Consider the following 12,020-nt stretch of genomic DNA (forward strand, 5'->3'; position numbering starts at 1 on the left):
ATTTATGCATTTTTTTAATGCAGTTTTTTATGGTCCAATTTTTTTTCCACACCTTAGACTTTGCTTTCATTGCCTGTGCAACCAGAACTTGCTAGCCTCCTTTTCACCGCCTCAGCATCCATTTGCACACTAACCATAATGCATCACCTGACCGCTCATTTAGCGTGAAAGCCCGAGCCCATGTAAAATTCTAGAAATGAAATGCTGAAAAAATGCTCCATCCCAGCAGTGTTTACTTCCTACTGCTTGAACTTGTGTGCCATCCTCGGTACAAATGGGTTAAAACTGCAGTCCAGTTTATGCTGTAAATATTTCTGGTACCTGGAAATGTCTATTTATGACTGAATATTAGAGGAATTTCTTCAGCAACAATTAGTCCAGTGGAATGCTGTGATTTTTTTTTATCCCAAGTGATAATTTATCAAAGTGCAAATTAAGGGGCTCGGGGAACAAAACATTGAAATTTTAGGTCCACGGCCAGGAAACTCCCCGGACCTTAATCCACTTGAGAACAAAAATCCACAAATTCGGACAAACTCCAGGCACTGATGATGAAGGAATGGGTCGCCATCAGTCAGGATTTGGCGAATTGCAGAGGTCTTGAAAAAAAATATTGACTCTTTACATAAACTTGTAATTGTCAATAAAAGCCTTTGAATAAGCAAACTTTGGGAAAACCAATATTTATGTAAATCTCAAAACTTTTGGCCATGACTCCAGAGTTGAAAACAGTTGCCTGGTTAAAGAACCAATAAAATTGGGATTCTTTAGACTAGTAGGGTATCTAGTAAATTAACAGGAATTAAAAATGTTGAACAGTAATGTATATTTATCTCATTTAAGCCCATGTGAACCCATGCAAATGTGTCACCTTCTAGTCTATAGTTTAAATGACATTTACATACATTTACATACAGTATACATATATGAAGTGAAAGTGAAGTGATTGTCATTGTGATGCACAGCACCTGGTGACACAACGAACTGTGTCCTCTGCATTTAACGCATCACTTTAGTGAGCAGTGGGCAGCTATGAAAGCCGCCCGGAGAGCAGTGTGTGGGGACGGTACTTTACTCATTTGCATGCCAAAATACTGATCTGTTTACCCAGTAAATTTAAGATGCAGAAAGTGACCCTAATATGTACATTTCTTGGAATCAAAAATTCTGTGATTCAGATGCATTTTTTCCTGATTTCTTTTGGGGATCTTGGTAAAGAATGCTTTGTCTTGTAAATGAATTAAATTATTTTCTAGTTTCTGTATGATGACTCTGAAATGCCCCCCTTATTTGAATTATTTCTAAACTTTTTTTCCTTCTCTCTTACAGATTAAGCATCTTATACTCAAAGGAAAGCTTTCCATTCACAAGCAGTCGGATGAGGGTTATATTTGCCCTTGGCAACTGAAGATGATGTTACTATGGAAACGACTTGTGCTGCTATCAATCATTGGCTGCCTTGCAGGTAAAATATTGTACTACTGATTTATTTTACTCAAAAGCGATTTTGCGCTCTGCTGCTGTATTGTGCTTGTGTCTCCGTTGTCTTCAGCCTGCACATTGCGTGCACAGCAGTGCCGGTCCCTTTGTTCTCTGTGCTGGCTATGTCCCGGCGCACAGAAAACATTTAATGATTGTCCCTGCTCCGCTGCCATGGCTATGGTTCCAGACTCCATTTGTAAACGCATTGAATCTTTACACTGTCAGGAAATATTCCTGTGATTTTCATCCAGACGGTGCAAAAACCACTTGTCACCCAGAAGCCAGTGGAGCAGGTGAAGACGGCCTGAAATGAATCCTGGCCAATGATGGCAGTTTTTTTGCACTATAGCTGCTCTGTTACTCTTCACCCAAATTAAACTCTCGATCCCCCTGCAGCCTCCTCAATCTGTACATACAGCAGCCTCCTGGTCTCCAGCTCCATTCTTATGAGTGACATGTTACAGATACTTATCTTGATGGCAAGGGCAGAATGGTGAGTGCAGCTCACCTGGAATCGCTTCCTGTGTGTGTTGCTTACGCTGCAGGAGATAAGAAATGCTTCTGCAGTGGTCTAAATTTACAGGAAATACAGGTGGACGGATCCTCCTCTAGTGCTAATGACATAGATTGGTGCCTCATCTGTGTGAAATTATTGAGGCTTTGCTCTTCAGTAATCCGAGTTTCTCCTGTCAGAACTCAGAACATACCGCGTTCTACATTTTGGCATTAAAAGCACAAGGTGCATGCAGATGTATCAGTAAGTTACTTACATTTATATTAAAGTGATGTTATTTACAAACGCAAACACTGCAATTGGCTGAATGATTGTAGATAAAAAAATATGATGATCAATATAGTTCTGAACATTAATTTCATATTTATAACTATGCATCTTTGTCTAGTGGTGTGCCTTTATGACACTGAATATTTTATCTCAATAATACTTTATGAATAATGCTTAGTACTATAATACTGATATGTATTGTTAAAGTTTAGAAAATTCTCTCTTTAAATTTGTAATGCATTTATTTTTTTCTGCTTTTAAACTACCTTGATATATGAACAACACAGTTTGATTATGAATAGGTTTTGTTTAATGATCATTTTGACAACATTGTTAACAATAATGAGCAATGAAAATTGAGGAATACAGGAGGAGACAGTACCTAGCTCACAGTATTGACAGATTTTGTCATTGGTACTTCTGAAAAAATGTTAGTTAAGGTGGAGCCTAGTCAATTAAATAGCAACACACAAAATGGCCAACACCAAGAGATGCTGCTGTTCGGCCTCAGGAGGATTTCTGCACACAGCTAAATGTGTCCTCTGCATTTAATCCTTAGTGAGCAGTGGGACGCCATGAACATAATTTATATCAACAAACCTTTTTAATGAAGACAAGATGAGATGTATATGCTGGTCATGTGAGGATAATTATAATGATAATATGTAATATTGTTGACTAATAAAAATGTGACAAAATATGGTTTACAAAATAAAAAGTATATTACAATATCTCTTCATTTTTGTTGACAAAAACAAGACGAGACGTTATTTCCTCTCGTTTAATCACATTATTGTGGTTTCTGTTTCCTGTGTCTCCCATCTGGTTGAAAAGATCATGTCACTTTCGCAATATGCAGCAGCGTAATTAGATTTCATTAGATACTTGTATGGCAGGGAGTAAATGACGAAGCGATCTTTGGATGCACTTTCATTACAATAAAGTGGAAAAAAACAGAATGTGTTGTCGAAAAAGTATAATATATAATAAAAAGATAACCCTGTTCTAATTATGAAATGGGTTTGACTAAAAGAAAAGCTCTGTTTGTCTGTTTTACTAGGCACTTGTACTATGTTGACTGGGTTAAATAGAATTAGACTAAATTACAGACTTAAATAACACTTAATTTTCATTGACTAAAACTAGACTAAAATAGTCATGGATAATTCTGACTGAAATATGACTAAATTGCTCAGGCCTTTAGTGGACTCAAGGGAATCTCAGTGGCACCTTGGCATTCCGGGAGTTGAACCCGCGACCCTTAGGTTGTGTGTCCACTTCCACTGACCCCCTCTCCCCTATGGGCAGAGTTCCAAATTCTCCTAGAGTGCATGTCTTCAGATGATGGGAGGACCTGGAGGAAACCTGCAACAACACAGGAAGAACATGCAAACTTTTCAGAAAGAAAGGTAGAATTAATGAGAGAGGATGAGATAAAATTGGACACTGCTGTAATATACTAATTAGGTCTTAATAATTTATCGAATTTCAACCAAAACCGCAATTCGAATAAATGTGTTTTGAAAACCGCAAGATTGCCACCCCAGACTGTTCTCGATTGGTGGATGTTGGAGTTTGTTCGCGGACATGCTGGGTTGGCTGAAGGCAGTCAGTGAGTGAGAGACTGGAGCGTTGGTGAACCCCCGGGCAGCTGCAGAGTTGGTGTGGTGGGGAGAACGGGACCGGGCGTGGCTCACCATTGCTCTGGTGTACACAAAGAGAATGAGTTCAGAAAGAACTATTATAGCAGTAATAGGGCATTGAGGGCCTTTTATGTTTTTTTTTTCAATTGTGGTGGAAACAGTTAGTTTGGGCACAGATGCCAAGCACAACCTTTAAAGTCCTCTTTATGTGCAGAAATTCCAGTAGCTCTGGGATTTTAAAGTGCATCTTGACCCTCTTGATGAGCAGCTAGGGATCAGCAGCTCGGATCTCTGAATGCATGTGAGGCTAAATTGATGACAGGCAGCCTTGTGCTGCACACAGTGGGTGAATGTGTAATAACAAGCCTCTCAAGGCACGGGTTCCTGGGTGAATTATCAGTCCTATCATAACAGTCAACCATAGGGGGGATGGGAGCTGCAAGATAGCAGACTCACGGCTTTGCAAGTTTTTTTTTTTTTTCTTGTGCTAGCTTCTCACAAAAATGAACAGCTTGCTTGTTTGTTTGTCATTCTGTCTAATGCGTTAAAGAAGTGTGATCCATGTGGCCTTTTGTGCAGACAGGGTTGTTTTTCTTTTTAATTCAGCGCCCCAGGTATCCATATACAGTGCTATTATACGACTGTAAACTCCATAGGATTCTTATGTCTCGCAATAATTTCACTCTGATTCATAATTCAATTGTTATTATTGTTTATGGTCACAAATGTTACAATATATATTATCAGGCAAATGCAATATACCAATATACCCCCCTTCCTCCCCAACAATAAATAAATTAATTAAATATAATTAGAAACACAGACCCTATAACTACTATTAAGGATGTTAAGCCTCAAGCAACCTGCTCCTTTGTGGAAAATAACTCTTAATTGCAACAAAATGAATAACTATGAATGTCTTCTCTCCAGCTTTTGCAGATGATGTTGTATTTAAAGGACCAAGCTGGATTACGGAACCCAGCGACCTGATCCTTCCCATCGGTTCTTCGGACCAGGAGGCTGTTCTCGTGTGTCAGGCCGAAGGAACCCCAGCACCCCAGTACAGGTAGGCAATTGGCCGTCAGGGAATTAAAACTTTCAGTAGCCGTATTGGGGGCGAGGAGCATTGCGCTGCATTTTAAGTGCTTTTGCTTTTGCAAATGTTCTGTTTTGGCCTTGTGGGAATAAAACAGGAGCCTAATAGTGCTGATTGCCATTGATTCTTCTTTTTTTTGGGATTAAAAAACAAGCGATTTGTTTTCCCCTTGGGTAGTCTCAACCAGATCACAGTGACATTAATTAAATCACATTAATCCAGTGGCAACATGGCCCATATAGAACACTTTGTCCCGCCTCGTATTACAGCAGAGGTGATTTCAAATCCAGGTGGTCATTTCAAAAGATTTGGAAATCTGATAAAGCTCATTGGAATGGCAGAGCTGTCGTGCATGCCGGCATCATACAGTGCGATAGCGCAGAGCTGTGAACGATTAGGGAGTAAAAGGGACCTAAATGACTAATTTGTAGTCAAGATTCCAAGATATTCCTGTGGTTATTCCCAGGTGGGAGGCGCTCTGAAAATAGCAGCCTGTGCTGTTTTTTGTGGTAGATTGTGTTTCGGCGCTTGGGTCAGCAGCATGTAAATGCGCTGCAAGCAGTCAACAGAGGCAGTAACCTTGTGAGTGACATTTTGTTAAATGCTTACATTTACCTTTAATGTCAGACCCCTCAGTCCCACTCAAAAATCAATAATCAATATTTCATAAAGCAAAGAGAAAAAGATATCCAAAGCATCATGGATGAGGAATTGTATTTAATGCATTGGGTTTCCTATTTAACAATAATTTATTCCAGTTCGTCATTGTATGTACTTTCAGTGAGAGTTACAAACTAAGAATGATGCTCTGTGGTTGTAGTAGTGTAAAATTAGCCATAATTCCTTTTCATTTGTAGTCTGAATTTTGAGAAAATGAATGGATGGAGGCAGTGTGCGCTGGAATGACTGCATCATGGCTCTGAAGTGATAAGTAAATAAATCAAGCCACTAAATGTTGCATCGAATGACGGTCACCTTTTGCTTCTTTTTTTTCACTGATTTAGTGCGTCATAATTAGGTTATGAATGAAAAGGTCAGAATGTGTCTTTGTTACTTTAGGCAAGAATTTGTTTGACCCGTAAGTTGAACCCAAATGTTATTGATGTAATGACATTTCCTGGATTGCTATGGTGGGAGGCATTATGAGACGTGCATCATTGAACCATATTAGCTTGATTGGCGGTAACATAAGGGTACTGTATACCACTCAGCACTGATCTCTGGGGAGTTATTGCTTTAAACGGAGCTTTAATCGCACACCTGAAAGCTTCTGCACGGATCTCAGAGACAGAAAGTGTCTTTATGGCGAAAGTAGAACATTGAAGAGAAACTTTGCGCTTCATATTTTGTATGGTGCGCAAACGGCAGTGACTAAACCAGAAACTGAGCACAGCGAATTATCACAACTTGTCAAATGGGGTAACCTCAACCCGTGCTCAGCAATTAGCGGCCTTTCATACCTCTCCTAAAACATGCACTCTAAAACGCGGCCCTTTATTTATTTATCTATTTATTTATTAAAGGACCGATACGGCACTATCTATAACCCCCCCCCCCCCCTAAACAAACAGTGGAGCTCAGCCAGCATGAAATCAAGAACAAAGTCAGAACGGTTCTCTGTCTCGGGAGGGAGGGGAAGGTTGTCAAAGTTTTATCAAAGTGTGCCGTCAGACAATAAAGGTGGCAGGCCTGGGCCCAGAGGACACAAAAGGCAATTTAGCCCTCTTTTTAAAAAATTTATCCCCTGCCCTAGTGAAAGTCTGGCTCACCTCTTTTTGTATCTTATGTGGGTAAAAGGATCCATTCTTGCTCACTTATGGATGGGCTCGAATTGAAAACAATGGCTCCTTTAAAAAATATATTAAAACTACCCTCTTTGTGAAAACATCTAATGATATTGGATTTTTAGTTTTTGTGTAATTTAATGCAAGCCAACAACACTTTTTTTTTTGAGAAAAGAAAATGGTATTTTGCAATCTTGTGCCCAGTAAGATGAAGTATTAGAATGTGGTACCGGCTTTTGCAGGCTTTTGTTATGTGTGGCGCTGTGTTTGTGATCTGAGGGGACCTGAACGAGACGCACGGGCTTCGTTGGGGTGGGAAGTCTTTGTGTCTCGCTGTGATTGAATCCGCTGTACACACACACACACACACACACACAACTCAGAGACTTCATATTTCATACATTTGTTTCACTTCAGACATTTTTGGGATAGGCAGGCAATTGTATTGCTTTATATTGGGGCCAATACCAAGAGACAACCTTTCTCAATGTGGCGTCAATTTCAACATTCTGTGGGTATAAAAAGCTGGTATTGTCAGTAAGTCATTCCAAGCTCATCATTCAAACAGCCATGAACACACAACGTCACTTAACGGACGAGCAGCGTCACCTGGCCATGGCGCGCCCTCGGGTCACTGGCAGGCAGTCAGATGTTGCTCGTGTGTCTCAAAGTGTCATCAGCAGACTTTCATCAAGATACAGAACTACTGGCAGAGTTCATGACAGACCCAGGAGTGGAGCCCCACGAGTGACAGGCCGCATTGATGACCAGTTATGGTCATCGTTATGCAACTGCCACACAGCTGCAGGACCGTTTACGAGATGCGAGGGGTACTAGGGGCTCCAGGCTAACCATTCGCAACCGGCTCCACCGTTTTGGCTTTAATGCCAGACGACTGTTGGAGGTGACGCCACTGACACCAAGAGACCGCCGTGAACATTTGCAGTGGGCACAAGACCATGTGACCTGGACAATGCGACAGTGGTCTACCGTCTTGTTCACTGATGAGTGTCGCGTCAGCGTTGCTGGAGAAGGCGAGGTCAGCGATACGCTGAGGTCAACATGGTCCCCAGGGTTTGCTTTAGTGGAGGAGGTTCAACAGTCTGGGCAGGCATCACCAGTCAGCACAAAACAGATTTGGTTATTTTACATGGCTCAGTCACTGCACGTTCTTACCTCAGAAACATCATCATCGCCCAATTCCGCCAGCACACCCCCCAACTGTCTGTTCATGGATGATAATGCCTCATATGGTATGGCCATCAATGTCCCCTGACCTGAACCCCATAGAGCACGTCTAGGACCAATTGAAGCTGAGACTGAATGATCGTACCCCACCCCCATGTGACCTGGCAGAACTGCATGTAGCACTTGTGGGAGAGAGGAACGCATTGCTTCAGAACAACATCATGAGGCTATTGAGAAGCATGAGACGTTGCAGTCAAACTGTCATTGCGGCAAATGATGGAAACACCCGCTACTTAATTTTTGGGGTAATAAATATTAAACGAATGAAAATGGTGTTTCTTCTCATACATTATTAGTAATATCAAATGGATATATATATATATATATATATATATATATATATATATACACACACACACACACACACACACACACACACATACGCAGGACAGGCCAAAATTTTTGACACACCTTCTCATTCAGTGTGTTTTCTTTATTTTCATGACCATTTACATTGGTAGATTCTCACTGAAGGCATCAAAACTATGAATGAACACATGTGGAGTTATGTACTTAACAAAAAAAGGTGAAATAACTAAAAACATGTTTTATATTCTAGTTTCTTCTAAATAGTCGCCCTTTGCTCTGATTACTGCTTTGTACACTCTTGGCATTCTCTCGATGAGATTCAAGAGGTCGTCACCTGAAATGGTTTTCCAACAGTCTTGAAGGAGTTCCCAGAGGTGTTTAGCACTTGTTGGCCCCTTTGCCTTCACTCTGCGGTCCAGCTCACCCCAAACCATCTCGATTGTGTTCAGGTCCAGTGACTCTGGAGGTCAGGTCATCTGCCGCAGCACTCCATCACTCTCCTTCTTGGTCAAATAGCCCTTACACAGCCTGGAGGTGTGTTTGGGGTCATCGTCCAGTTGAAAAATAATGATCGTCCAACTAAACGCAAACCGAATGGGATGGCATGTCCCTGCAGGATAAATCCCTAACAGTGTCACCAGCAAAACACCCCCATACCATCACACCTCCTCCTCCATGCTTCACAGTTGGAACCAGGCATGTGGAATCCATCCGTTCACCTTTTCTGCGTCTCACAAAGACACGGCAGTTGGAACCAAAGATCTCAAATTTGGACTCATCAGACCAAAGCACAGATTTCCACTGATCTAATGTCCATTACTTGTGTTTCTTGGCCCAAACAAATATCATCTGCTTTTTGCCTGTCCTTAGCAGTGGTTTCATAGCAACTATTTTGCCTGATTCCACTAATTTCCACTAATGAAGTGAAAACCATTTCAGGTGACGAGAGAATGCCAAGCATGTTCAAAGCAGTAATCAGAGCAAAGGGCGGCTATTTTGATGAAACTAGAATATAAAACATGTTTTCAGTTATTTCACATTGTTTTGATAAGTACATAACCCCACATGTGTTCATTCATAGTTTGATGCCTTCAGTGAAAATCTACCAATGTAAATGGTCATGAAAATAAAGAAAACACATTGAATGAGAAGGTGTGTCCAAACCTTTGGCCTGTACTATATATATATATATATATATAAGTTAAAAAAACTTTCTGCGCTGCTGTGCTAATATTTGATGCAGAGAATCAGAGGCCAAAATAGAGAAGGAACAGGGAGAGAAGTGATTAGCAGGTTGATCTATGAAGAACGGTAGCGCCTATCCTTGATTGGTCCTCGTGATGTGCGCTTTCCCCACGTTGATTAGCGGGATTGGAGCAGGGTGGAGCAGCGTTGTGGCCTCCATGCGCTGATCACAGGACAAAATGAAAATCTTCAAATGAACGGTAAAGAAAAAGTCGCAATTAGGGAGAGTACATGGATTATCAGCAGAATTGGGGGCGACACTGTATGAAGTGATGGGGCAAGAGGGAGGGAGAGAGAGAGAGAGAGTGTGTCTCATGATTAGTGGAGAGGGTATGAGTAGACTTTGAGTGGTAATGAGCAGGGAGAGTTTTGCATACTCTGCATATGCCGCATTAATTAGAGACAGAGCATTTATTGAAGCGCTTTAAGTACCCTCAGCAATGAGCAGAGATGAAGGTGCGAGTTGAGTGTTAATTTAGTTGGTCATAATCACAAAAGAAAAAATCTGAAGACACAGGACTATGAAAAAATAATAAAACAAATAAACAAAAAAAAATAAATAAACAAAGCAAAAAGTTGAAGATTTGCGTCTCTCCAAATCAAAGAGCTTTTGCTGTGATGGCAGCATTTCACACTCTTGTCTTCTCTCCACCACCTTACGATTTCCTGAAGGGTTATGCTGAACACTTTCTTTTCATTCACTCATGTTAATAAGCATGTCACTAAGCGACTTTTGATGACAATAGTGAACAAAGCAGCCATGAAGGTAGAAAGATACATACTTCAAACATACTTCAATTTCTCCTGATATAGAAAATAATAAATATCTTTCTTGCATTGGAGTCTTTAAAATGGCTCCAACTTAGTCTCATCTTAATCTCAAAACCACAACAGAGTGGGTGCGTCAAAACGTTTGACTAGTAGTGTATTGGTGTAAATTTCTCTTAGTTGCAATCATGATATGTTTTGATTTTCAAAACATGTATTTTATCATAAATCACAGCAAAATCTTCCATTTGGAATGTATGACAAAGTATGCCCATTTATCACTACGGGCTTGTTGTTGCCAAAACAACAAGTCTTGTGCTATAACTCTAGGTGTTTCTTATTTTTGTTATTAATATTTTGCTGTGAAATTGCTGGATCACGTAAAATTTGCAAAAAGGGTTGCAAGTAGTATATTTTTATATGTCTGACTTCATACATGTACACATCAGATCATTTGTGCTCTGGGCCAATAATCACCAGGGCAGTTAATGCAAGTAAAATGTAAGAAAAAGTAGAAAATTCTTTTAAATTATTTATTTCACCAAGCAATACAAGAAATTACAATTGTATTCTAAAAAAATCATTTTCTGGTTCAATACACTGACCAACTACATTAGAAATTTGAAGCCTTTATATTGGATAATTAGGTCACTAATTGCAGTTTAAAAGGATGGCAATAAGCGTACCCAAGCTATCCCCCTAAGGTCCCCTAACCTCTCCAAGCTATTCAAGCAGGAAAAAACAAAGCTTTTTAACAAAGCTAGATAGTTTTCCACCATAGTTTTCCAGAGGAGCAATCTGAACACCTGAACCTCAGCAAGACAAAGGAGTTGATAATGGACTTTAGTACACAGCAGGAGAGGAACTACCAGACCCGTGTCATCAACATGAGCCCAGTGGAGAGAGAATGGACAGCTTCCAATACCACGGTGTTCATATCACTCAGGACCTGTCATGGTCCTATCACATCAACACAGTGGTGAAAAAATGCCCGGCAGTGTCTCTACCACCTCAGGCGCCTGAGAGACTTTTGACTGCCCTCCAAGGTGCTCAGGAACTTCTAATCCTGCACCATGGAGAGCATGCTGACGGGAATCATCTCAACCTGGTTCGGGAACAGCACCATGCAGGACAGGCGAGCCCTACAGAGCGTTGTTCGATCGTCTGTACCAAACACCCTGACCTTAAATCAATCTACAGCAAGCGGTGCTGGACCAGGGCCAGGAAGATAGTGAAGGACCTCAGCAACCCCAACAATGGACTCTTCTCTCTGCTGCGATTAGGGAAGTCCAGCACAGAGAGAATGAGGAGGAGCTTCTTCCCTCAGGCTGTACAAGCTCTCAACTACAACAACACTACATGGGATAGAACACTAATACACTCCAGCACTTTCAATCACTTTTGGACTCAATCCCCCCAGAATTTTGCTAAAATTTTGCACAACTTCACTTTACACATTTGCACACCTTCACTGTAACTGTTACACATATTTTATGTTTAAAAACATAAAAATATTTGCAATATTGAGGTCAAGAGCAGTCGCAAAAGCATTTCACTGCATATCATACCGTGTATGACTGTATACATGACAAATTCAGAAATTTGAAAAATAATATTACCATTGTTGTACAAAGCAGACAATCCTTGGCTAGTATTTGACT

The 12,020-nt window shown here is 40.6% G+C and overlaps 1 protein-coding gene across 3 annotated transcripts in view; it reads left to right on the plus strand.

Moving 5' to 3' along the window:
* Window positions 1-12,020, plus strand: part of cntn3b (contactin 3b) — a 69,789-nt gene that overhangs the window by 8,691 nt on the left and 49,078 nt on the right. For all 3 annotated transcript variants that reach the window (XM_028998010.1, XM_028998009.1, XM_028998008.1), the window contains 2 exons: window positions 1,330-1,465; window positions 4,840-4,975. In XM_028998010.1, the coding sequence (XP_028853843.1) occupies window positions 1,411-1,465; window positions 4,840-4,975 (191 nt within the window). In that variant the 5' untranslated portion in view covers window positions 1,330-1,410. The remainder of the gene's footprint in view (window positions 1-1,329; window positions 1,466-4,839; window positions 4,976-12,020) is intronic.

The sequence above is a fragment of the Denticeps clupeoides genome, chromosome 12 (genome assembly GCF_900700375.1).
Source record: "Denticeps clupeoides chromosome 12, fDenClu1.1, whole genome shotgun sequence".
Classification (NCBI taxonomy): Eukaryota; Metazoa; Chordata; class Actinopteri; order Clupeiformes; family Denticipitidae; genus Denticeps; species Denticeps clupeoides.